This window comes from Rhinichthys klamathensis, unplaced genomic scaffold (genome assembly GCF_029890125.1).
Source record: "Rhinichthys klamathensis goyatoka isolate OS25496 unplaced genomic scaffold, OSU_Roscu_1.1 h1tg000613l_1, whole genome shotgun sequence".
NCBI classification, from domain to species: domain Eukaryota; kingdom Metazoa; phylum Chordata; class Actinopteri; order Cypriniformes; family Leuciscidae; genus Rhinichthys; species Rhinichthys klamathensis.
The window spans coordinates 911,521-935,766 of NW_026607066.1; the positions used below are offsets into that span (position 1 = coordinate 911,521).

Below are 24,246 nucleotides of genomic sequence, written 5' to 3' on the forward strand. Positions count from 1 at the left end.
TTTATCTTCATCATCATCATCATCATTAATATTATGATTTAGTATTTTTCATTGTTTTTATTATTATTATTTAACTATGCATTACACCCAGTGTATAAAGCCTCAAGTTGTATCATTTAACAACATCAATAACAGCAATACAGATAATATAGGTTGGAACCTGACCTGCAACACAATCTCATCCCCCTAATAATTAAATAGAAATAAAAAAGTATTGTTAATAATAATGTTTCATCTTTCAACTCATTCACTGCTTCATTATTCTAAAACAAAGAAAACAGGGATTGATGTTGGATGTCAGCCAGAGTCCAGGCTTTTCTAATCCAGTGTGATAAGGACTGAAATAGCGCCGGGCTCTGAGAGAGGCTCACGAATGGACTTGTCTGCAGGCCTTATGAGGTTGGCCATATTGTTGGAAATCAAGTTCAGGAGCAGATTAAATTAGAAACCACTTAATAAAGTATGTCTCTGCTGTCACCCCTTTCTGCATCCCTTCTCTTCCTTTTCTCCCTCTGTCCATTCCTCACTCACAGAGAAATGCCAGTCCTGTCAGTTGGCCCCTTCAGCTCTTGTCAGCCCAGGGCCGAATCTCAGACTCCCAATCCGTCCATTGTGTGTGTTTGTACAGGCACACACACAGAACCCAAAAAAATAAAAATAAATAAAAAATGCAAGCGCTAAATAGCCCCAAATGCTCTGCTCTTCGGACTCTCCATGAGAGGAGATCTATAAATGAAAAGAATCCATCAATCAGTGTCATTTCTCCTGTGCCCCGCTCGGACAGAGCCGACTAATGTCATTGTGCGTTACTGTCCAGAGACCTTCCCCTCAATTCCAGTGTCAAAGAGATATGACAAGCTCATATTAAGACATAGGAGAGTGACACGATGTCACCTTTTTGACCTGTGGCTGATTTCAGTGGTTCATTTGGCTTCAATTTACGTGTATGGATATCTTATAATGCCATGGACAGACAAAAATGCAACACAGATGGCAGAGCCGGATTTACCTCATATTGTGAAATAGGCTAAAGAAGTTTTTTGGGCCGTATCCGCGGCTGTAAGTGCTTCGCATTATATTGAGTAATGAATTTTATTGTAGCTGTAGCTATGGGGGCATATTTTTTCTGTTATTTGAGATTCTGTGAATCTCACGTTATAAAAAGATTTATGCATAGGCTATTTAAGACAGAATTGGCCATGACTCGATGGCAAATGCTTGCCTAAGACACTCTTCTCCGCTTCTCGGATACATAAGCATTAGCCTTTATATATTGTTTCTTGAGTAATGAAAACACTGCATTATTCAAACAATCAGTTCTTTATTCACCTTTGCATTGCAAACAAGCAGAGATTGTCCAAACTGTGTGTGACACTTCATTCACGATAGAGGCAGGGTGGAGTTATGAGGTTTGACAGACAGTTTGAGGAGCCAATGGAGTTACGAGGTTTGGCTCTTTTTAATACTTTTCATAGGTTTAATATTTGCAAAACCCACAGACAGATGTAAAGGGTGACCAATAGTATAGATTTATAGAAAAAAAAAAAATAGATACAAGGTTTCTGCCCGACAGTGATGATATTTTACATTTTATTTTAATTTATAAAGCAAGAGTTTTAGCATTAGAGTGAAATAATAATAATAATAATAAATAAAAACAATATTATTTCTCCTTATTGTAATTGCCCAGAGCGGGGCTCTGACAGATGGAGATAAGTTGTGGAAGAATATCAATCATTTTACATATGAAATAAATATCATAAAACATGTCGGCAGCATATTATAGTAACTTTCATTAGTCTTTAATATTATAAAATGCTTAACAGATCAGTAGTTCATGAACATTCAAATATGAATACAATGGGGTCTAAATTTTTTTTAGACCTGTGAAAATGATTTTATTGTAAATTTTTCATTACGATTGTTTTATTATATTTATATAATATATTTTATTTATTATTTACTGTATTCACATTTATCTCTATCTCTCTTTTTTAACATAATTTTAAATACATTTTAACATTTAAAATAATAATTAAATCGCAGATTTTCAGTACTTTTCTGCTCCATTTTATGTAATAAAATATAAAGCAAAATGTAATTAAAATTTCCCTCTACTGAACTGATAGACACCATATTATATGATAAAGGAATAGCCCACTCAAAAAGGAAAATATTCGTTATTTAAACACCCTCATGTTCCAAACATGTATGCATTTCTTTCTTCATTTTTGAAAAAATAAAGTGTAACCTTTTAATTTTTGGGTGGACTATCCATTTAAGGTTATTAATGAAAGATATTGTAAGGGCTATACCAAAATTATTCTACATATAAACAATAAGTTAAGCCAAATTTGGAATGCATATACTGTAGGCCTATATCATGCAAGGAAAAATACATCTTATCCTCTATTATATAGCTAAGCAATCATTCTTAGCAAGTCTTGTTCTTGATTTAACATGTAAACCAGCGATGCTCTGAAGGAGGTGTCTGTTGAATGGCTCAATCATACAGTGAAGCTCTAAAGCCTCTGGCAGAAACGGGGTATTAGAATAAGAATAGCCCCTGACCAGTGGCAGGATTAAGAAACGGCCCTGCTTATTTGTGCAGGCCCAGATGTAATACCTAAGCTTACCGACTGCAGAGGAAAGCGAAAATGTGTTGTTGAATTTATTTAGTCTCTTTAATGGACAATAGATGGTGAGGGTAGGGGGGTTTAGAGGCCCTGGGTTTCTTTAATTAGGGCTGCCCCGAGGGGGGGCAGAGGCCTGCGGACAGAGCAATGAATGGAGAGGGAGGGGAAAGCGTCAACCTAGAGTTGTTGTTTGCTTAGGAACACTGGCTCAGACAGGTCCTGCAGGATTACCAAGCCAAATAAGAAAAAAATACTTGGGGGAAATACAAGCCAATAATATAATGATGTTGGCATATAGTTTGATGCGATTTGGCAGTTGAATTGATCGTTTATTAATTAAAAAGGTTAAATAAGCCATCCCAATAGCTTGCTCAAGGATTCCCCATGCATTCGTATAGAATGAAAGGATATGTACGCATGTAGAAACTGGATTTTACAAATATATTGCATACAATCAATGCTTGAAATCAACAAGCAATTCTGCCCTGTTGCTCTTACTAGACTAGTTATTTTAGTCATGTAAGTCAAAAGTTTTTGTTAATATTGCCTGATTGTCCTGTTGAACCACCAATCTCTCCTTCTCTGTTTTTACTTGACGTTTAGGGGTAAAATTAGATCAGTGTCCATCAAAAGTTCGGCAAACATGCAGAAGAAAAAACATATTTAAAACAAATATTCTAAGTCAAAATATAGGTAATTAATTAAAATTGCTCATTTTATCATAATTGCTCACTGTAGTCCAGTAACTTATAAACAGTTAATTATTTCCCTCTCAATATAAGGCTGTCAAAAAATGAAAAAAGTGTCATGGTGCTGTTGTTATAGAGTTAAAATGATCATTTTTTTCTTTGTGTTGAAATGTGGAACTAAATGTACCTTTTTCTTTTAAAATATAGAATTACGTAATTAAGTAATATATAATATATAATTAAATATATAATTAATTAAGTATGCAAAATGTACTTAAAGTAGCTTTTTATTACCATCCCTCATGGTCCAGAAACTTGTAACCAGATCAGTGTTTCCCTCAGCAAGCAAATATATAGGCCTATAGAGTTAACACAAATAATATCAAATTTTCTTTGTGTTGAAAGATGCCTCTAAACATGAGCACCTGCTCTGACTTTGATTTTGCACTTCTAGCATTGCTTGTAATGCACCTTGGATTGACTTTACACTGACACTTTTGAGCCTGATATCTGGCTCAGCTTAGAGATCTCCCTTTATAAGGAGTGTGTCCTCCTGCGACACTGAGATGTGTATGCTTTGTAAAGCCTGTCTCTGTCTCCATACGTTAACATGCACACATACACACAGATGCAGACCGAGCACAGAAACATGGAATGGACGAGTTCATCTCCGCTAACCCCTGCAATTTTGACCACTCTTCGCTGTTTGAGATGGTTCAGCGGTTGACTCTGGACCACAGACTCAACGATTCATACTCCTGCTTGGTAACTGAGCTTTCAATTCAGTTAGAGCTTCAGCAGTCCTATTTGTATTATCATGTATTACTCTTTTTACACTACTAACCTCCCCCCTTTTGTGTCTGGTTTTGTGCCTCAGGGTTGGTTCAGTCCAGGCCAGGTGTTTGTGTTAGATGAGTACTGCGCCAGGTACGGGGTGCGGGGGTGTCACAGGCACCTGTGTTACCTGAGTGACCTGCTGGAGAGGGCAGAGAAAGGCTCCATGATCGACCCCACACTACTCCACTACAGCTTTGCCTTCTGCGCCTCTCACGTACATGGCAACAGGTAGCGCCGGTCTCACACTCTTTATCTATTTCTCACTCCTTTCTTAACACCCACTTCATTTCATTCTCATTTGTAGCCACATTAATTCTCAAACCATTTATCTCTCATGTTCTCTTTCTGTCGTTCATCCTACTCTCACCTGAAGTTCTGTCTATTCTCTCCCTCCTAAAATCACTCCATCGCTTTTCACCGTCCTGCCCTTTTATCTGTCTGTACATCCACTGTCCACACATGGGCAGAAACAGAGGTAACTTAAGACCAAGAGCGCAAACTATTTTTTTCTTTTTTCTTTTTGGCTGTCAAAGTGTTTCATAGAAACCCCATCTCCTCTCGTCATAGCTTGTGGTTGGTCACAGGTAATAATGCTTCTCTCCCAGAATCCCACAGTCGTTTCAATGCTTTTACAAAAAAGCTCAAGTTGCCTCATTACCTGGTTCACAGGATTCCTCAAAACTACCCTTCTAACAAGATTTCAGTGTGTGGTTATTTTGTTTTTCAGTATTATTTCAATTATTTTTATTTGAGACACAAATATATTTACAATATATAAAACAAATATATTTTCATATTTAAAAATGTTAAACATAATTATTAAATATTTAATTATGTGATTTATTTAACAAAAAAATCAATAATTATAAAGATATATATATATATATATATATTTAGCTAATTACCGTTTTTATATTTTTTGCATTTATTTTTATTATTATTATTTGCATGCATGATTCATGTTATTTCTCTTCTTCTTTTATTTCTCATGTACCCACATACCATCTTCTGATAACCTTTGTGAATGTGCACCTTTGTCAATGTCTGTGTGTGTGTGTGTGTTGGGATATGAAGCCAAAGAGTGATTGAGTTACTAAAATGGCCCGTGTCAGAGACCGAGCTGCTTAGTTCTCTGTTTCCCTCCCCCCCTGAGCCCTTGACCCCCTCTAAGAAAGAGAACAAAATCATGGAGGTCTGGAGAAAAAGGGAGTCTAAGTCGCAGGTGCTCACAGGCTCCAAAAGGTGAGAATGTAAATGCAACCCACTCTTTTGGGTGTGGATTAGCGTTAAGCCCCGCCCTCAACATATGAAACTGGGGGATGGGAAGTGAGGGAAGGGGGCAAATAAGTTATTTCTTCTTTCTTCTGTGTGTGAGAATAGTTGTTCTATTGTGTGTCATTTTATTCGTATTCCTTTTTTGTGAAAGTACAAAGTAGCAGCTTTATATACAGTCTATTTTTTTTTTTTTTTTTACATGTTATTGTGTGTGCATATATATGTATATATATATATGTATATATTTATATGTATGTGTGTGTATATATTGTTGTATTATTTTATATATTATTTTTTATCAAATTTCAGAATTGTTTTAATCAATAAATACTAAAACAATTCTGAAATTTGATAAAATATATATATACGTATTTTTTTATATATAATTTAATCAAATTTCAGAATTGTTTTAGTATTTATTGACTTTCTAGAAATGATTTTCTAAGAACAACGGCTGGTCTCAGACTTTTGGACACCACCATATGTGTGAATTTGTAACTGTATGAAGGAGAGAGAGAAAAGTAAGGGTGAGGCAGGGAAACAGAATGTGATAGACATGTGTCGAACCAGTGAGATACATGCAGGGTAAAGAGAGAGAGATGAGGGACACTATGGATAGTGCCTTAAGGTCATGGCTGACAGGATGACAGGTCTCGCCATCTCTCTTTCCAAACTGTCCAAGGCCTCACTCCAGCCTGTCTGCTTGTGCCAAAACCTGACGTCCAGCCAACCACACTCTTTAGAACTGACATGACCCACAACCTGAACCTCTTGGCATTGAATTCCTTTTCTGATATATATTTGAAGCCAAATAATCTACAAGTGTTACAGATGGTGATTATGGATCTCTAATGTTGTTTGACAAGATACTACTGCACCATTATCATATATCATTATCTGGATAACCTTATTAGTCTAATAGCACACTATTATGAATATGCATGATGATATCATGTAGTGTTTTTAGAAGGATATGAAATGGCATAAATGCTCTTGTTCAATTGCTTATCACAACACCTTAAAAGTGTACAGTAATTGTAATACAATGGCATTTTAGATATCTTGGTATTGCATGATTGACATAATAATCTATCACAATAGTTTAAAGTGCTTTAAAGAATATCAGGATATTACCATGGATGGTACATGTGCAATAATAATAATAAAAATACCATGGTCCAATGTCCAAAAAACATGGTAATACTATTTTTTTTTGTAAGTGGATAAAAGGAATTGTTTTGTTGTTGGTTTGTTTTTGTAGTTTTGTGTTTTGTTTAATTTTTTAGCTCGGTTTTATGTTTTTTGTTGTTGTTGTTTTTTGAAGTTTTTTGTGTTTGTAGTATTATTTTGTTTTGTGTTTTGTTTTTTTGTCGTGGTTTTGTATTTTGTTTTGTGTGGTTTTTCTGTTTTGTTTTTTTGTAGTTTTGTTTTTGTGGTTTCTGTGTTTTATTTTCCTTTTTTGACACAGAGAGAAGTTTTTTTTCCCCTGCTGGTCCGTCTTTTATCAATCAGTTTTGTTGTGACACACAGCTAGAACAGAAACACACTCACAGCCGACGTATGTCACCTGCACGCAGTTTAACACACACACACACACACACACGCTCATGCAGAATGTTACCAAAGGGCCCGGCTCCTTATCGTTTGTGACATGGTAGACGGAAGGAGGGCTGTGAGCAGAGTGTATGTGACAGTGGAGGCACGGGTCGCAGTGACAGCGGTTTGAGGAGCAGGAGACATGACACACTCCTCATCAGTCCACTCCCCATGTCAGCCCAGCGCACGCTGAAGGACAGCGGGGAAAAAGTAAGAGTGTGGGGGGCAGGGATTTCAGAGGGGACCACCAGACGGGGTCCATCTCTCTGTGTGGGGGTGGGGGGGGTGATCGGTGACCGGGTCGCCTCTTCTTGTTCTCAAAAATACCTTAAAAGCTTCCGTTGTCGTATGCGTCAGTTAGATGTGTGAGACAGTGAGAGGTTTACATGTCTTGTATGATTCTTAAATCTAGAGATCAATTGCATGAACATCAGCATGGTAAAATAAGTGTTTTCATTTCAGTTTTTGAAAACATAAGTGATGATTGGCATCATGGTAATTTGGCTAATAAGTTTAGGAGTGGCACTGACGTATCAGGTGAACCGTTTCGCACAGCCTCTCTCTCTCTCTCTCTCTCTTTCTGTGTTATAGAGTCACAATAATAAACCTGTGAGTGTGTATGTGATGAGTGGTTGAAGACCTGAGTGCTGGTAGCAGTGGGCTGTGGTAATCCTCGCCAATGTCTTTGTATTTCGGAGGACTCTTTATATGAACATGGACACGACAGGGAGGGGGACTGAGTTTAGGCCCTTCCAAAAAGCCTTGCCTGAGGAGGAGATGACACACAGATACACATTTAGGCATACACACTAGGGATTGCACCCACTGACAGCATCGTTTATTTGAACACACTACAGTACGTTGTTTAAGCATCTGGTTTGCAATGCACGATGGTTTTGCACATCTTACAGACCGATTCTGGGCAGTGATCACTAAAAAATATCCCCTATTGTCTCTTTTGTGTTTTTTTTTTTTGGCTTGTTTTCTGTGGATAATAATAATTGCACTATGCAAATAGCACTATGACTTAATTTACATACACATGGCACAGTACTATTTCAGTCATAGTAGATAGTACATGGTTAAACTAGATTGTTGGTGTTTGGTGAATAAGGTGTTTGCTCTCAAGTGCATGCAAAAGTGAAATAACTTGCACAAATGAACACCTATGCACATGCAAATACACCCAAATAAAAAGCTGGGGCTTTTTCAGAAGTTTAAAATAGTCTTATTCTCTCTCTGTTTTTTTTATGTATTATTTCTGTAGTAATCTGTGTGGTTAATTAAAGAGGTGAGCAGCTTGTCTGAATCTCTCACTAACACATATATTCTGAACAGCACGGCAGCCATAAATGGAAAATTATTTATAGTGCTAGTACAATATTCATGTGTCTGGCCTGTTCGTGAGACCCAGTGTTAGTTTCTGTGACCCTTGTTACCCTAATGAGAGAAGCAGTGGCATTCATTTCTGCTCTTTTGTGTGTGTGTGTGTGTGTGTGTGTGTGTGTGTGTGTGTGTGTGTGTGTGTGTGTGTGTGTGTGTGTGTGTGTGTGTTGCCTCAGGCCTGATGGAATCGGTACTGTCTCAGTAGAAGAGAAGGAACATTTCGAGGAGATCAAAGAACGACTGCGCGTGCTGCTGGAAAACCAGATCACACACTTCAGGTACATTACTGTCAGTCTGCACAGCATCATATAATACCACCTTATTAACAGCTAGAGATAATAATTGAATATGTGGTGTGTGAATATGTGTTTATATATATATATATATATATATAAGTACATAGACCTATATATGCGTTTAATTTTCACAGTAGTGTGAAACTGCTAAATGCATAAATGTTCATGTAATGTAAATGTGAATCTGGCTGTGTGATGACTGGATATCTTGATTGTAAGGGTTCTTCCACAAAATTTCAAGAGACATTCTTTAAAGGGGTCATATAATGGTACATGCAGTTTTACAAGTTGATTGTACTGAAATGTGTGTTGGCAGTGCCTGTACACAAACATCATATAATGATAAAAATCCATCCAGTGGTTTTGTTTTAATCTCCTTATATGTTTTCCCCTGCTTCAAATCGAGCCGTTTGAGCCTGTGACGTCAATAAAACGGACGCCCCTCCCACGATTGTTGATTGACGGGAGCGTTTCAACACAGACCCGCCCTCGCACATGAGGTAGCTGTCAATCATAGTCTGCGCGGCGCGGACCGGACCGGCGCGGTCATTGTTGATATGCTGGAGCTGTCTATGAGCAGAATGGCGTCTAAGCGATTGTGGTGTTCTGTTCTTGGGTGTAATAACGAACACAGCAGTCATTTTAATGTTCCTAAATCCGAACCGCTGAAGACGCAGTGGCTGAGTTTTGTTTTCGAAGGGAATATTCCCCACGAGCAACAATGCTTTCATGTTTGCGCGAATCATTTCACACACCAGACTGCTTTATAAACGAGGATCAGTATAAAGCTGGATTTGCTAAGAAGCTTTGCTATAAAGGATCGGTACCAGATATTCGTGTTCCTGCTGAACCTCTAGAAGAACGGAAGTGAGTGAAACGTTTTATTAAACTTTTATATTAATATATTAATCTTTGCAAATCGCTAGCTGCACGCTTCACAATGAATGCGTCTAAGGTTTACACTCAGTCAGGGTACATTACGGCATGTTTTCTATGTATGACGTTCTCAATATAATTCATAATTCCACGCTGAACAACGCGTTATGGTGTGTTACAAACGGTGTATGCACAGCACAGAGGGGCGGGGTGAGCGCAGCTCATGATCATTTAAAGGCATATGCACTGAAACGGCGTGCTGAAAACAGAGCTGTTTTTGACCAGGTAAAATAACTGTTTTCTTACAATACTAATGAGAATTTTTAATTAAAGTATATTACAAACTTTTAATTTAGACCCTAAAGAATCATATTAGCTTGTACAAAAATGGCATTATATGACCCCTTTAAGCCATCAAAATCTTGTTTTATTGACTGCAAAAATGTATTTTAATGTACTGATCACGAACGGTGCAAAAAAAAAAAAAAAAAAAAAAAAAAAAAAAAAGAAGAAACTAATAAATGTGAAACCAGCAAATTACTGAGTTCTGGGTTTCAGATGTTTGGGATCCCTCATCAGAACTAACACAGCCACAGAATATTGAGTCCTTTTAACGAAACAGAGCAAACCATTTTATAATAACAAGGGCAGCATAACTCTATAAACATAAACATATGAAATCACATTCACCATAAAGCAATAATGAAAATAAATTTAAACGCACAAAAATGTACTTAATACACAACACATTCAAATTAAAGGATTAGTTCACCTCAAACATTTCAGGATTTCTCTCCACACAATGAACTTCAACGGTAACCAAATTGTTGAAGTCCAAATCACTGTAGTTTCAAAGGGCTTTGAAGTGCTTTAAAGGGCTCTGCACGATCCCAGCTGAGGAATAGAGTCTTATCTAGCGAAATGATCTGTCATTTTATAAAAAAATATTAAAATGTATATACTTTTTAACCACAATTGTTCGTCTTGCGCTGGTCTGCGACGCGCCAGGCATTACGTAATCACGTTGAAAAGGTCACGTAGGCGGAAGTACCGCCCCATTGTTTACAAGCGTGGAGAAGGAGGATCGTTCAAATTTGATTGTATGTTGAATGACATATTTATGTATTTGTGTCAGTTTATTGTTTAAAATGGTCCTTTTTGTGTGCATATCCTGGATGTTTAAAAAACTGTTTAAAGAAAAATCCTGAAATGTTTTCCTCAAAAAACTTAATTTATTTTCCACTGAAGAAAAAAAGACATGAACATCTTGCATGGCATTGGGGTGAGTAAATTATCAGGAAATTTTCATTTTGAGGTGAACTAATCCTTTAACAAACGACCCAAACAAACATTGTCCCAAAACCTACATTTTCCATAATTCCCGGCAAAATATATAAAGGACATCAGGAAATGCTGATAATAACAGGCCTCTGAACCTCGGAACCATGGGAAGATATGAAATAATTCAAAACAAAATTAAATAAAAAATGTTTAACCCCAATCTCTGTCTAATTGTTGTTTCAAATTCAATTACTTGCGTGCATTCTAGTAACGAATTATCTTTAATGCACGCATAAAGAGACAACATACCACCTCTAATACAAATATTTGTGTAAATAACATTAATTAAACTAAATAAATAAACACAAATTAATAAACAAACAGACAATAAACATTAATCCCTCAAAACAAATGAAATATCAATTTCTCCTAAAAAAAATAGAAAGTGTGGCCTAAGCTATCACATTGATGAAACCGGATATTCTTATTTATTTCAAAAAAATTTAAAATGGGAATAGTAATGTCTTATTTCTAAATGGTTCAAAGCGGTTTTAAACACTGTCTGTTAAATTTTCTCTCTGAAGGTATTGCTTTCCATTTGGACGCCCAGAAGGAGCCTTAAAAGCCACGTTGTCTCTGCTTGAGAGGGTGTGGTGCCATTTTTATCTTCCGCTCCGTTTTACACCAAATAAATGCCAAATGTTGTCATTTTGTATGTATATGTATTGAAAAAGCGTATGACACAAAGTAAAAACAGACTTAGAAGCAAAAGCGAATGCAATTGATTTGTAATGTGGTTTTGCAGGTCTTAATGAAGGACATTGTGACACCTGTACCTCAGGACGAGGTGAAGGCAGTGATCCGTAAATGTCTGGAGCAGGCAGCTTTAGTGAACTACCAACGTCTCTCAGAATATGCCAAGGTGGAAGGTAGGAAGCACATATTCCTGTTTAGCAGGGGGGGGGTTCTCCTCTCTTTAATAGTGTAGTACTTGACATTTTTCTCTCTTAGTAGCAGTGCTTAACAACAGTGATGCTCAACTAACCAGTATTCCATGGAGGCAGTGCTGAAATGGCACTTATTATTTTTAATAATAGGAATGCTTACAATGAAGCAGTATTTAACTGTTGGTGTGTAATGGCTTTTTATGTTGTCTTATCTCTACTAGTTCTGTGTATTGTTGACAGAATGCTGGCGATACGATACCACAACATAGATATGCTTTAATTCTTCTGAGAAACATGAGATAACTCTCTGAAGTATGTGGTTTGTTGGGGTACCCAGGTAATGATGTTGTTTTGGGTTTTATTTTTTTTTCTTCTTGTTCTTAAATAAATAGCTGAATTCTTTGATAAATAGATGGAGAGAAAATTACAGTTTCTGATGATTTTAAAATATAATAATAATAATGTGTTATTTTTTATTTTTTACAAATGTATTTTATACAAATTAGGGCTGTCAAATGATTAATCGTGATTAATCATATCCAAAATAAAAGTTTTTTTTACATAATATATGTGGGTGCACTGTGTATAATTATTTTATATATATAAATACACACACATGCTTGTATATATTTAAGAAATATTTTCATGTATATACTGTATATAGATTTATATATAATTCATATTATATATAAATATAAATATTTTATATATAAATAAAAAAAAATTCTTAAATATACATGCATGTGTGTGTATTTATATATATATACAAAACAATTATACACAGTGCACCCACATATATTATGTAAAAAAACTTTTATTTTGGATGTGATTAATCGTGATTAATCATTTGACAGCCCTAATACAAATACATTGTATTAATAATAATAATTATTATTATTATTATTATTAGTGTCATAAATGTATTATTATTATTATTATTATGTTTATTTAATGTTTATGTGATTACACCCTGGCCTTTAGATGTATGCCTTGTTTTTTTTAAAAGGTTTTAGGTTGTGTTGGTGCAGGGTTGTTTTAGCTGTTTCTAGGAGTATGTAAAAATGCATTCAATTCCCTCTCTCAAACCCTGGCCTCGGTGCCATATTGCTCTGCTCGATGGTTTCTCGCTTCCCTCTGTGGATGTTTGCCTCTATCCTGTGGTTTAAAATTACTTTACAGCAAAAAAAATATATACTTTTCCTTTCCAGCTCTTCATCACCTTTCCAGCTCCCCTGCTTAATATGTTGATTGCAGAATCACTGCCTTTTTACTAGTCTTTGTCTTTTTTCCTCTTTCTTTCTTTCTCCTTCGCTCTTTCTCTCTTTCTGCTCCCTCCCTCTCTGCTTTTGCTCTTGTTTATTGGCTTTTCGTCTTATTTGGAGCCCTCTCTTGTTGAGCCAATTTCGAGAAGCCAATATACAGTGCAAAGCTGGGATTGCCCACTCAAGCAACACACAATGTGTGTTGCAAGTGAGACGGTTTCTTTCATGGACATGGACAGCAAAACTGTGGCTCACACACTGTGACATGTCTGTGATGTCTTTGATGCCAAATAATAGCCATGTTGATTGGACAAGTGCTTTAATTTAATTTTCTCTAATTATTGTTCAGTGCCCGTCCATGTCGATGAAGAAATATGACTGGGCACTGCAGATACTGAAGGAGAAGCCCTTAGTATCTGTTAGCCAGATGATGTCTGTGTTGTTCCCTATTGACCCTTTGATTGCTGAACACTAAACTGAATGTGACTTTTGTACTAACCTGAACTGACCAATAGTTTGCAACACATCCCCAAAATAAAGTCTTTTCCAGAGACCAAAGCTTTTAGCTGGAGTAACTTACATGCAAAACTAATGGTAGACTAAACCAAAACTAATTGTTCACATTTTTTTCAAGCCAAAACTATTTGCAACGTGTCCGATGGAATTTTTTGGAATAATATTTCTGAAAATAGGTCTTACAGGTCTAAGGTTTGGAATAATTAAAATCATTGTTTTAGATTTTTGAAAGAAGTCTCTTATGCTCACCAAGTATGCATTTATTTGTTTAAAAAAACAAAAAGTAAAAACTGTAATATTGTGAAATATTGATCAAATTTCATAAGAACGGTTTCTATTTTAATATATTTTAAAAAGTTTTTTTTTCTGGTGAAGCTGGATTTGCAGCAGCCATAAATTGATCAAAAGTGACAGTAAAGTAATTTATAATGTTACTAAAGATCTCTATTTTAAATAAATGCTGTAAGAAAAAGAACCCTGTAAAAAATTTACACCAATAATAATTGATAATAACTGTGAACCAAATCAGCATATTCGAATGATTTCTAATCATAGAAGGATCATGTGACACTGAAGACTGGAGTCATGATGCTGAAAATACATCACAGGAATACATTTAAAATAAATAAAAAATAGAAATTATATTAAAATTTTAAATTGTAATGATATTTCACAATATTACTCTTTTTACTATATTTTTCATTTAAAAAAATGCAGCCTTGGTGAGCATAAGATACTTTAAAAAATCTTAATTACTCCAAACTTTTGGGTAGTCACAAATTGTTACCATATGATGTTTTTGACTCAATGTGAAGAAGTTTATAGAGATCCATCAAGTTTTTGTGCATACACTAAGTTTAAAATTCAGACGTGGTCCTAGTATACACAGGATTAAAGAACTGCCTAGAAAAGAGAAATGGTCCAGAAACACTCAAATAATCACAAATGATGTTATTTCTGGCTTTCTTTAGCTGACTAGAGACCCTTGTCTTCTAGCCTCATGCATACTGACCTGCAGATCATATCAGGTTGACTGATTTTAATAGTTGCTAGGCTTTTCATCAACCCTGCCACTAGGCAACTTTGCATGCAACTAGATTTGGTCAAAAGCCCCGTAGTGCACATGCAGCCGTTGTGCTTCTTTCTCTCTCTTTCTCCTCTGACCCCTTGCTCTTGCATGCCCCCATCCTCTTTTATAGGGAAAAAGAGAGAAATGTATGAGCATCCTGTCTTCTGTTTGGCGTCACAAGTGATGGATTTAACCATTCGTGAGTACCCTGCTTATCTGGAGACACTCCATCACTTCCGCCACCCCTCCTTTTTTTTTTTCTTCGTTCTCAAGCACTTTTCACAAACAGTTGTTCCCTCACGCCCTGACCAGCACCATCCTCGTTTCTTGCTTGCAGTCTGCTTGCCTTTTTCTTTAAGTGTTTCGCTTGAATCTTAGGTTGAGTGATTCAGCCACAGGTCTTGCTGTCACTTTGATCAGACCATCCTGTCCAGCTGAGTCAGTGTGGCAGCCTTTCTTTCGTTTTCTGCTTATTCTTTCTGTTTGTGACTTGAATGCATTTTTACTTTGCTTTTGTGTAAGTCACTCCTCCCCACCTTTGTCCTTTTATCAACGTGTGCCAGGTTTACAGTATACTGGTCAGGTACAAGGTGAAGATAAATAATTCAAATCATCTCCAACACAGGGATTCTGACGCAGCTTTTGGAGTCATTGCGTTTCCAATCATGTTTTCGACCACGAGTGCTGTATGTTTTTGTCTGTTATCCACTCAAGCAGCTTATCACTGTGGGTCTTCACTGTTTTTCTGTTTGTGATTTGGTTTATTATTTCTGTTTTGGGTCAAACTTGGTTTTTAGACATGTTTCTGGTGCAAGATTGTAAAAGCAGGGGTGTAAAGTGCTTGGATAATTGGACTATATTACTATACAAAAATTTCCATTTTATTGAACTACTAATAGGGATGAATGTACTCATACTTTGAAATGGTAAAAAGTAGAAAGTATATATTTCATAGGTCATGGTTTACATTTTTCCTCTTAATAAAAACAGAATACACTGCCGTTATGATTTGATCAATATATAATACTACTAATACTAATAAACTATTCAAATAATGGTTTTCTATTTTATATATGCTTTAAAATGTAATTTATTCTTGTGATGGTAAAGCTGAATTTTCATCAGCCATTACTCCAGATTTCAGTGTCACATGATCCTTCAGAAACCATTCTGATTTGCTGCTCAAGTAACATTTCTTCTTATTATCAATGTTGAAAAACGATACTCGGTTACTAACGTAACCTCGGTTCTCTCTAGAGAGGGAACGAGTATTGCGTAAGTTTAGCTTACGCTACGGGAAAGATTCATCTTCTCGAGATATTGAAGCCAAAAAATTATCCTAATTTTGTATTCATTGTCAACGCAGTGCAGCAGCTAGCAGACCTAGAGCAGGCAGTCTAGCGTGCTCATTGGCTGCCCTGCAGGCAACTGCTGCAGCCTACCAGTGAGCCCGGCGTGACGTCACGCCCAATGAAGGGCGCTCGCGCCTTCATAGCGTCACAGCCCGCCAGAATGGGCGTGGCTTAGCGTATAAAAGAAGGGGCTCGTAGGCTGAATTCCCTGGTTTTTCGACAACTGAAGCGAAGTCGCTCGTGGCGCGAGCACGGCCGGTTACGCAATACTCGTTCCCTCTCTAGAGAGAACCGAGGTTACGTTAGTAACCGAGTATCGTTCTCTTACGAGAGGTTCTCTCGTATTGCGTAAGTTTAGCTTACGCTACGGGAACACTTTGTCAACGCCGTGCGCGCCAAGCATCCACCATGAGACCCCGAACTTCAGGGGAGCCCAATAAGTGGGAAAAATAAGGTGGCCAGCCATGCGGGCCATCACTTGTATATAAGCACACATAGGGAATACAGAGCAGCGCGGTGGTCTGTATAGGCACATGGCACATACCCTACTGGTGCAGCTCAACCAGGAGAGCTGAGTCACGTGAGAGTGATCTGAGCAGAATATCTGGGCAGAATACACATCCCTTTCAAACTGACAAAAGTTTAGCCTGCAAGGCGGGAACCTCTAGGTTATAAAACCTGACAAAGGTAGACGGGGAGCTCCAGCCCGCCGCTACACATATGTCATGGATAGAGATCCCACTGGACCACGCCCACGACGAGGCAACGCCTCTCGTGGAATGAGCCCTGATACCCAAAGGGCATTGCAGACCTTTTGATACGTAAGCGGCTGCTACAGCGTCCACTATCCATCTGGACAGGCTCTGTTTCGAGGAGGCGAGACCCTTGGTGCGCCCTCCAAACGAAACAAACAGCTGTTCCGAACGCCTGAAGGAGGCGGAGCGCGTAATGTAAAACCTCAGCGCCCTAACAGGGCAGAGGAGATTCACATCACTTTCGCTGTCAGATGCTGGCAGAGCTGACAGTGAAATGACTTGCGCTCTGAATGGAGTGCCCATCACTTTAGGGACATAGCCATGTCTAGGTCTGAGGATGACTTTAGAGTCATTCGGCCCGAACTCCAGACACGATGCGCTGACAGACAGCGCGTGCAGGTCCCCCACACGTTTTACTGACGACAGTGCAATCAGAAAAACGGTTTTTAGTGATAGATATTTCAACCCCACGGAGTCCAGTGGTTCAAATGGAAAAGCTTTCAGGGCCTCGAGGACCAATGAAAGATCCCACACAGGAACCGACGGGGGGCGCGGCGGGTTCATCCTTCTAGCTCCTCTAAGGAAGCGGATGACCAGCTCATGTCTTCCCAATGACTGGCCGTGCGTCGGCTCTGCGAACGCTGCCACGGCCGCCACATACACTTTGAGCGTGGATGGGGACCTCCCCTTATCCAACATCTCTTGTAGGAAAGTGAGCAGATGCGCCACCCCGCATGTCCGCGGGTCCAGACCTCTGTCGGTGCACCATCTGGAGAACACCGACCACTTAGACGCGTAGAGCCTTCTCGTGGAAGGAGCTCTAGCCTGTGTGATTGTGTTCATCACTCCTTCTGGCAGGGTAACGAGTACCCGTTGATCAACCATGCGTGCAGAGACCAGCGCTCTGGATAGGGATGCCAGATCGTGCCGCGAGCCACGGAGCTGTGCGTGACAGCTGTGTCAGTTCCGGGAACCAAATCTGATTCTCCCATCGCGGGGCTATGAGGAGCACCGAGTGGCGTGCTTCCCTGATTCTCTTGAACACTTGAGGTAACAGAGAGACCGGAGGGAAAGCATAAAGCGGGAGGCTGGGCCAAACCTGGGCCAGCGCGTCCTCGTCTTCCGTAAAGAATATCGGACATTGAGCGTTGTCTTTTGACGGAAATAGGTCGACCTCCGCTCTGCCGAATAGGCGCCACAGTTTCTGGACCGTTTGTGGGTGCAGGGACCATTCCCCTGGGGGAACATTGTCCCTGGACAGTTTGTCTGGGCCGTCGTTCAAATGGCCAGGCACGTGCGTCGCCCTCAGCGAACGCAGGTGCATCTGAGACCACATAAGGAGGCGTTCCGCCAGATTGCAGAGATTCCTGGATCTAACACCGCCCTGACGGTTGACATAGGATACCACAGACATGTTGTCCGAGCGGACAAGAACATGTTGGTCCTGTATGAACGGGAGGAAGCACTTCAGTGCGTTCTCGACCGCTAACATCTCCAGACAGTTTATGTGGAAACACTTCTCTTGATCTGACCACTGGCCGAAGGCCGGTCTGTGACTTTTCGGTAAGAGATGGTTCCCATCATCACTCCCTGCTGGTACAAGTCGGCTACTAACCAGGGCTGCAGAGCCGCTATGCAGGTCTGAGTCACTCTGATTTTCTGGCCGCCAGACACCCAAGCTCGGCAAGACGCGCGAGCATTCAACCAGCGCTGGAGCGGGCGCATGCGCAGTAGGCCCAGCTGAAGGACCGCTGCAGCTGACGCCATACAGCCCAACATCCTTTGAAATGTTTTCAGAGGGAGAAAGCTGCCCTTCTGGAAAGATGCGGCTAGGTGTCGAACACGGCGCGCGCGCTGCGTCGATAAACATGCCGTCATAGTCACGAGTCCAGTTCTATTCCTAAAAAGGAAATTGACTGGCTGGGCGTTAATGAGCTCTTGGTCCAGTTGACCGTGAGACCCAAGCTTTCCAGGTGACTGAGAAGCACTGTTCTGTGAGACATCAGTTCTGTCTCTGACTGTGCCAATATCAGCCAATCGTCCAGGTAGTTCATTATTCGCAGCCCCTGACTTCTCAGGGGGGCGAGCGCCGCGTCCATGCACTTCGTAAATGTACGGGGTGCTAGAGACAGGCCGAACGGCAGGACGGTGTATTGATATACCTGACCGTCGAAGGCGAATCTCAAAAATCGCCTGTGACGGGGTATTATCTGAATCTGAAAATAGGCATCCTTCAGATCTAGAGAAATAAACCAGTCCCTCGGGCGAACGTGCGCGAGGATTTTTCTGGTCGTAAGCATTTTGAACGGTCTTTTCGCAAGCACCTTGTTCAAATGTCTCAGATCGAGGATGGGCCTGAAGGCTCCGTCCTTCTTGGGTACGAGAAAATATCGGCTGTAAAAGCCTGACTCGCTCAGAGAAGGCGGTACCCTTTCTATTGCCCCTTTGCACAGCAGCTTTGCTATTTCTGCGTGAAGTAGGTGTGCTACTTCCGCATTCACTATCGTCGCGGTCCGGGCTCGGAAGCGCGGGGGACGGCGAATGAATTGAAGTGTATAGCCATGCTTTATTGTGCTCAGCACCCATTCTGAAACCCTTGGGATAGCTTCCCATGCAGCTACGTGAGCCGCTAGGGGGCGAATGGCCTCCAGGTTCAGATCGCCGCCATTCGCGGGCTTGTGAAAACTGAACCGGAGCCGAAAGCGTGGCGCGCGCGCTCTCGGTTCTGGGCAATGGCTGCTCGCTGAAAACCGAAACCGGCTGATTTATGTGGAATGTCCCAATCATAAGGGATGGGGAACATTCTCTTTCCACTTTTTGTCGCGCGAGCAGCGCTCTGGGCGGAGAAGCTTTCTGTAAGCGTGAACGCGTGTGCGCGGGCACGAGACTTACAAGTGTATTTGACGCCCCGATCGAATAGGATGGGGAGCGTCTTATTAACGCCCTGCGCCTTGTGATAACACTTAGACGCGCGGGCGGCGCCCGGGGAGAAGTGTGTGTTAGTAAGCGTGAACGCTCTCTGGCGGGCACGAGACTTACATTCATAACCTGCTTCATTGACCGTGTTACAGAGCGGGCAGACAGTGGGCACAAACCTGTGGACACATTTCTTACACTCAACACTCGAGCGGCTTTTCTGCGCTTTATGAGAGTGTGCTCTGTGAGTGACACGGAACGTGTTGTGCTTGTGTGTAGGGGTGAACACTGGGGCGTGGGCACTTTCACTACACTTAAGACACCAACGGCACTATACTCTTTTGAGATTTCTCTGGGTCGCCGTGAAGACGGCGTATGTGTGCAGGCGAGAGGGTAAATGAACCGGCTCGTTGGCTGCTAAATGGACCACTGCAGTAGCCTGTTTGAAGGGGACTGACAGGGAAATAAACTTTGACGGCGGTCCGGCCGCAGCGGGACACGCGCGTCTTTCTCTCTCATAGTTTGATATGAGTCTTTAGTGATAGAGCGGGCAGAAAAATAGGCATGGGCACGAACTCGTGGACACATATCCTACGTTCAACACTCGAGCGGTTTCCCGCTTTAAGGGAGTGGGCTCTGTTCTGTGAATAACACGGGAAGTGTTGTGCTTGTGTGTAGGGGTGAACACCGAGATGTGGGCACCTTTCTACACTAAAAAACACCATCGGCGTGAGCCGGATCCGAAAACGGCGGCTTGCTGAGGAGAGCCGCATAAATTTTATCTGCTGCGGGAGCCAGGATCGAACACGGGTCTCTGGCGCGAAAGCTTAAGGTTTAGCCACTGAGCCACATGGGGAAACAACGTAAGCTTTAGTTGGCGCGAGCAGATAAGAGAGAGAGCGTCATCACAGTTTTCGTGTGCGTGTCGGCATTGTCTGCAGGCGTGCGTGTTATAACAGGCTCTCTACTGCAGTATAGACATTACCAGCCGCTCGAACTAGGAGGAGCTGGAAAATGTTTGAGAAAAAGAGGGGGTTTGTCAAGCCTCGGCGGGACAAAAAACCACTCTTTCCTTCTTTCGCCGGTGACGCATGCGCTCGGGGCGCGCGCTCGCTTTCTGTACGTAAGAAAGCTGGTCGCGCGAGCTGCATAAATTTTATCTGCTGCGAGAGCCGGGATCGAACACGGGTCTCTGGCGCGAAAGCTTAGAGTTTAGCCACTGAGCCACGGGGGAAACAACGTAAGCTTTAGTTGGCGCGAGCAGATAAGAGAGAGAGCGTCATCACAGTTTTCGTGTGCGTGTCGCTCGGGGCGCGCGCTCGCTTTCTGTATGTAAGAAAGCTGGTCGCGAGCTCAGAGAGGAGAGCTGCATAAATTGTATCTGCTGCGAGAGCCGGGATCGAACACGGGTCTCTGGCGCGAAAGCTTAGAGTTTAGCCACTGAGCCACGGGGGAAACAACATAAGCTTAAGTAGCGCGAGCAGATAAGAACAGCAGTCCAGCAGTCCTCGGACGCGACGGCAGTGAGGCTCGTGAGCGGCAGCTGCGCGTCGGTGAAGGGAGGCGGGGAAGGTGAAAAAGCGAGGCTCGAGGGAGGCTTTCCGGCGAGCGCGTCGCTGTGGCTACAGGCTCCGGCTGCCTTTGGGAACGGCGCTTATCACTGCGCGGTCCCACAAAGGGCGGAGTGACTGCTTCTGCGGAGTCGCGGTAGCTTCCTTGTAACGTAAAGGAAGCTAGCCGCGGTTAGACGAGCAGTCCCTTGTGGCGTGTCCCTCAACCTCATCCTCAGACGCGACGGCAGTGAGGCTCGTGAGCGGCAGCTGCGCGTCGGTGAAGAGAGGCGGGGAAGGCGAGAGCGAGGCTCGAGGGAGGTTCTCCAGCGAGCGCGTCGCTGTGGCCACAGGTTCCGGCTGTCCACAGGAAGTGCGAGGCATCTTGAAAAAGACGCTCGCTGCTCTTTTAGGAGTAAGAGAAAAGAGAATACAACAACAATGTAAAAAGGATACGTCGCCGGATAGCGTAGCTCGCACGGATGGCTGAAGGTGGCGAAGACGGCCGGCTTCCTCAGCGCTGTCCTGGCTGGCTGTTCGCGGTCTCGACGGCGACGGTGGCTTCCCTCAATCCAGCGATGCGAAGAGCTCGCTGAAGAGTCAAAAAATCAGGGAATTCAGCCTACGAGCCCCTTCTTTTATACGCTAAGCCACGCCCATTCTGGCGGGCTGTGACGCTATGAAGGCGCGAGCGCCCTTCATTGGGCGTGACGTCACGCCGGGCTCACTGGTAGGCTGCAGCAGTTGCCTGCAGGGCAGCCAATGAGCACGCTAGACTGCCTGCTCTAGGTCTGCTAGCTGCTGCACTGCGTTGACAATGAATACAAAATTAGGATAATTTTTTGGCTTCAATATCTCGAGAAGATGAATCTTTCCCGTAGCGTAAGCTAAACTTACGCAATACGAGAGAACCTCTCGTAAGAGAACTTAATATTTTTTGTGGAAAACCTTATGCATTTTTTCCCATGATTATTTAAATAGAAATGTCAAAAGAACAGCATTTATTTGAAAAATAATATTGTAACACTGTAAATGTCTGTACTGTTACTTTTGAATATCTAACGCATCCGTTCTGAATGAAAGTATTCATTCCTTTAAAAAAAAAAAATAATAATAATCTTACAGACCCTAAACTTTTAAATGGTTATTTATATTTTATGTCCATCACACCAACCTAACAAACTAATCAAATCATTTTAACTTTAATAGCCAACAGAATTCATTTTTTATGTGGTTATTCTTGTTTTTGAAGAGAAGTCTCAACAGTCACCAGAAAATAGCATTTCAAAGCAATTGTTTTAGATAATAAATATTAGTAGTTATAGCCAGCAATCACTGTGCAGACAACTGCTGCTGAAGTTAAAGTTTGAGAATTTAAGATATTTCGAAGATATTCATTGTATAGTTTACTTTAGACTTTAGTATTAAAAACTATAGAATTAGTTAATGCCAAAGTTTAACATTGAAGTTAAATGTGGAAAACTTTGGAAAAGTATGTTTTACATTTAGTAACAGTTAACAGCATTGATTATGGACTCAAATATAATTTCTCTGTACTTTTACACCCCTGTTGAAATGGTTTGTTTTCCCAGCGTAACGCGACCACTCTTGTAGAACTTCTTTCATGCAATCCCTCGTGGAATGACAGTGAACTACAGGTCTTTCGGGGTTAGACAGTACTATCCTTAAATGCCTCTTTCTTTTTTCCTCTTTCCTTCTCTTTCTACTTCCCCTACTTCCCCATCAGATCTCACATCTGAAACAAAATAAAAGCTGACCCATTCTTCCTTCTCTCTTTCCCCTTCTTTCTCTCTTCTCCCCTCCCTCTTCCTTTTTTCTCTTTCTTTCTTTTTAGTAGAGAAACCTCAGAAGGATCAGAAGGATCCAGGTGACATCTTTTGTCTGACTTACTATTAAACCCATTTTTAAAACAGCCCCCCCCCCCCCTTCCCAAGTTCAAAACATAACCAACTTATAGCATTCACATGGCAAAATTTCCCGATATTAAGATAACCATGGGAATGTTGTGACAAGGTTATGCCAATGTCTCCTTCAGTCTATACATTGCATCCAAATAAAGATGCATTTTCCATGAGCTGGTAAGAGCTGTATGTATGCTTTACCAGTCTATGGAACATGTAGAGTGAGTATCCCTTTAATTCTTACTTAAACTTCCAACAAATAATATAAAGCAGATTATTTACCTGTATTATTTATGATTAAAGTGATACTCTCTCTGCACCAAGTGCGAAAACCCAGTAACACTTTTACTGTAAGATTCAATCCTTTAACATTAGCTAATGCATTAGATATCACATACTAACAATGAATAACATTTTTACAGCATTTGTTAGATTAATAATATATTTACTATATATAAAAAATATAGTGCATATAAATATATACTACTATACCATACACTCTTATTCATTAGTAATTCATGTTTATTCAAAGAACATTAAATTATAACATTATAACTCGTTAAATGTTAAAGTGTGTGTGTATATATATATATATATATATATATATATATACACTCACCTAAAGGATTATTAGGAACACCTGTTCAATTTCTCATTAATGCAATTATCTAATCAACCAATCACATGGCAGTTGCTTCAATGTATTTAGGGGTGTGGTCCTGGTCAAGACAATCTCCTGAACTCCAAACTGAATATCAGAATGGGAAAGAAAGGTGATTTAAGCAATTTTGAGCGTGGCATGTTGGTGCCAGACGGGCTGGTCTGAGTATTTCACAATCTGCTAAGTTACTGGGATTTTCACGCACAGCCATTTCTAGGGTTTACAAAGAATGGTGTGAAAAGGGAAAAAACATCCAGTATGCGGCAGTCCTGTGGGCGAAAATGCCTTGTTGATGCTAGAGGTCAGAGGAGAATGGGCCGACTGATTCAAGCTGATAGAAGAGCAACTTTGACTGAAATAACCACTCGTTACAACCGAGGTATGCAGCAAAGCATTTGTGAAGCCACAACACGCACAACAACCT

At 40.7% G+C, this 24,246-nt stretch overlaps 1 protein-coding gene across 20 annotated transcripts in view; it reads left to right on the top strand.

The window, feature by feature from the left end:
- Positions 1–24,246, top strand: part of cadpsa (Ca2+-dependent activator protein for secretion a) — a 150,186-nt gene that overhangs the window by 88,268 nt on the left and 37,672 nt on the right. For 8 of the 20 annotated variants that reach the window (XM_056240811.1, XM_056240813.1, XM_056240820.1 and 5 more), the window contains exons 13-19: positions 3,954–4,090; positions 4,203–4,390; positions 5,237–5,404; positions 8,596–8,697; positions 11,457–11,520; positions 11,678–11,801; positions 14,797–14,865. In XM_056240811.1, coding sequence (XP_056096786.1) covers positions 3,954–4,090; positions 4,203–4,390; positions 5,237–5,404; positions 8,596–8,697; positions 11,457–11,520; positions 11,678–11,801; positions 14,797–14,865 — 852 coding nt within the window. Of the gene's footprint in view, positions 1–3,953; positions 4,091–4,202; positions 4,391–5,236; positions 5,405–8,595; positions 8,698–11,456; positions 11,521–11,677; positions 11,802–14,796; positions 14,866–23,094; positions 23,128–24,246 lie in introns of all 20 variants that reach the window. The other 12 variants (XM_056240826.1, XM_056240829.1, XM_056240831.1 and 9 more) reach the window with 5 other exon arrangements.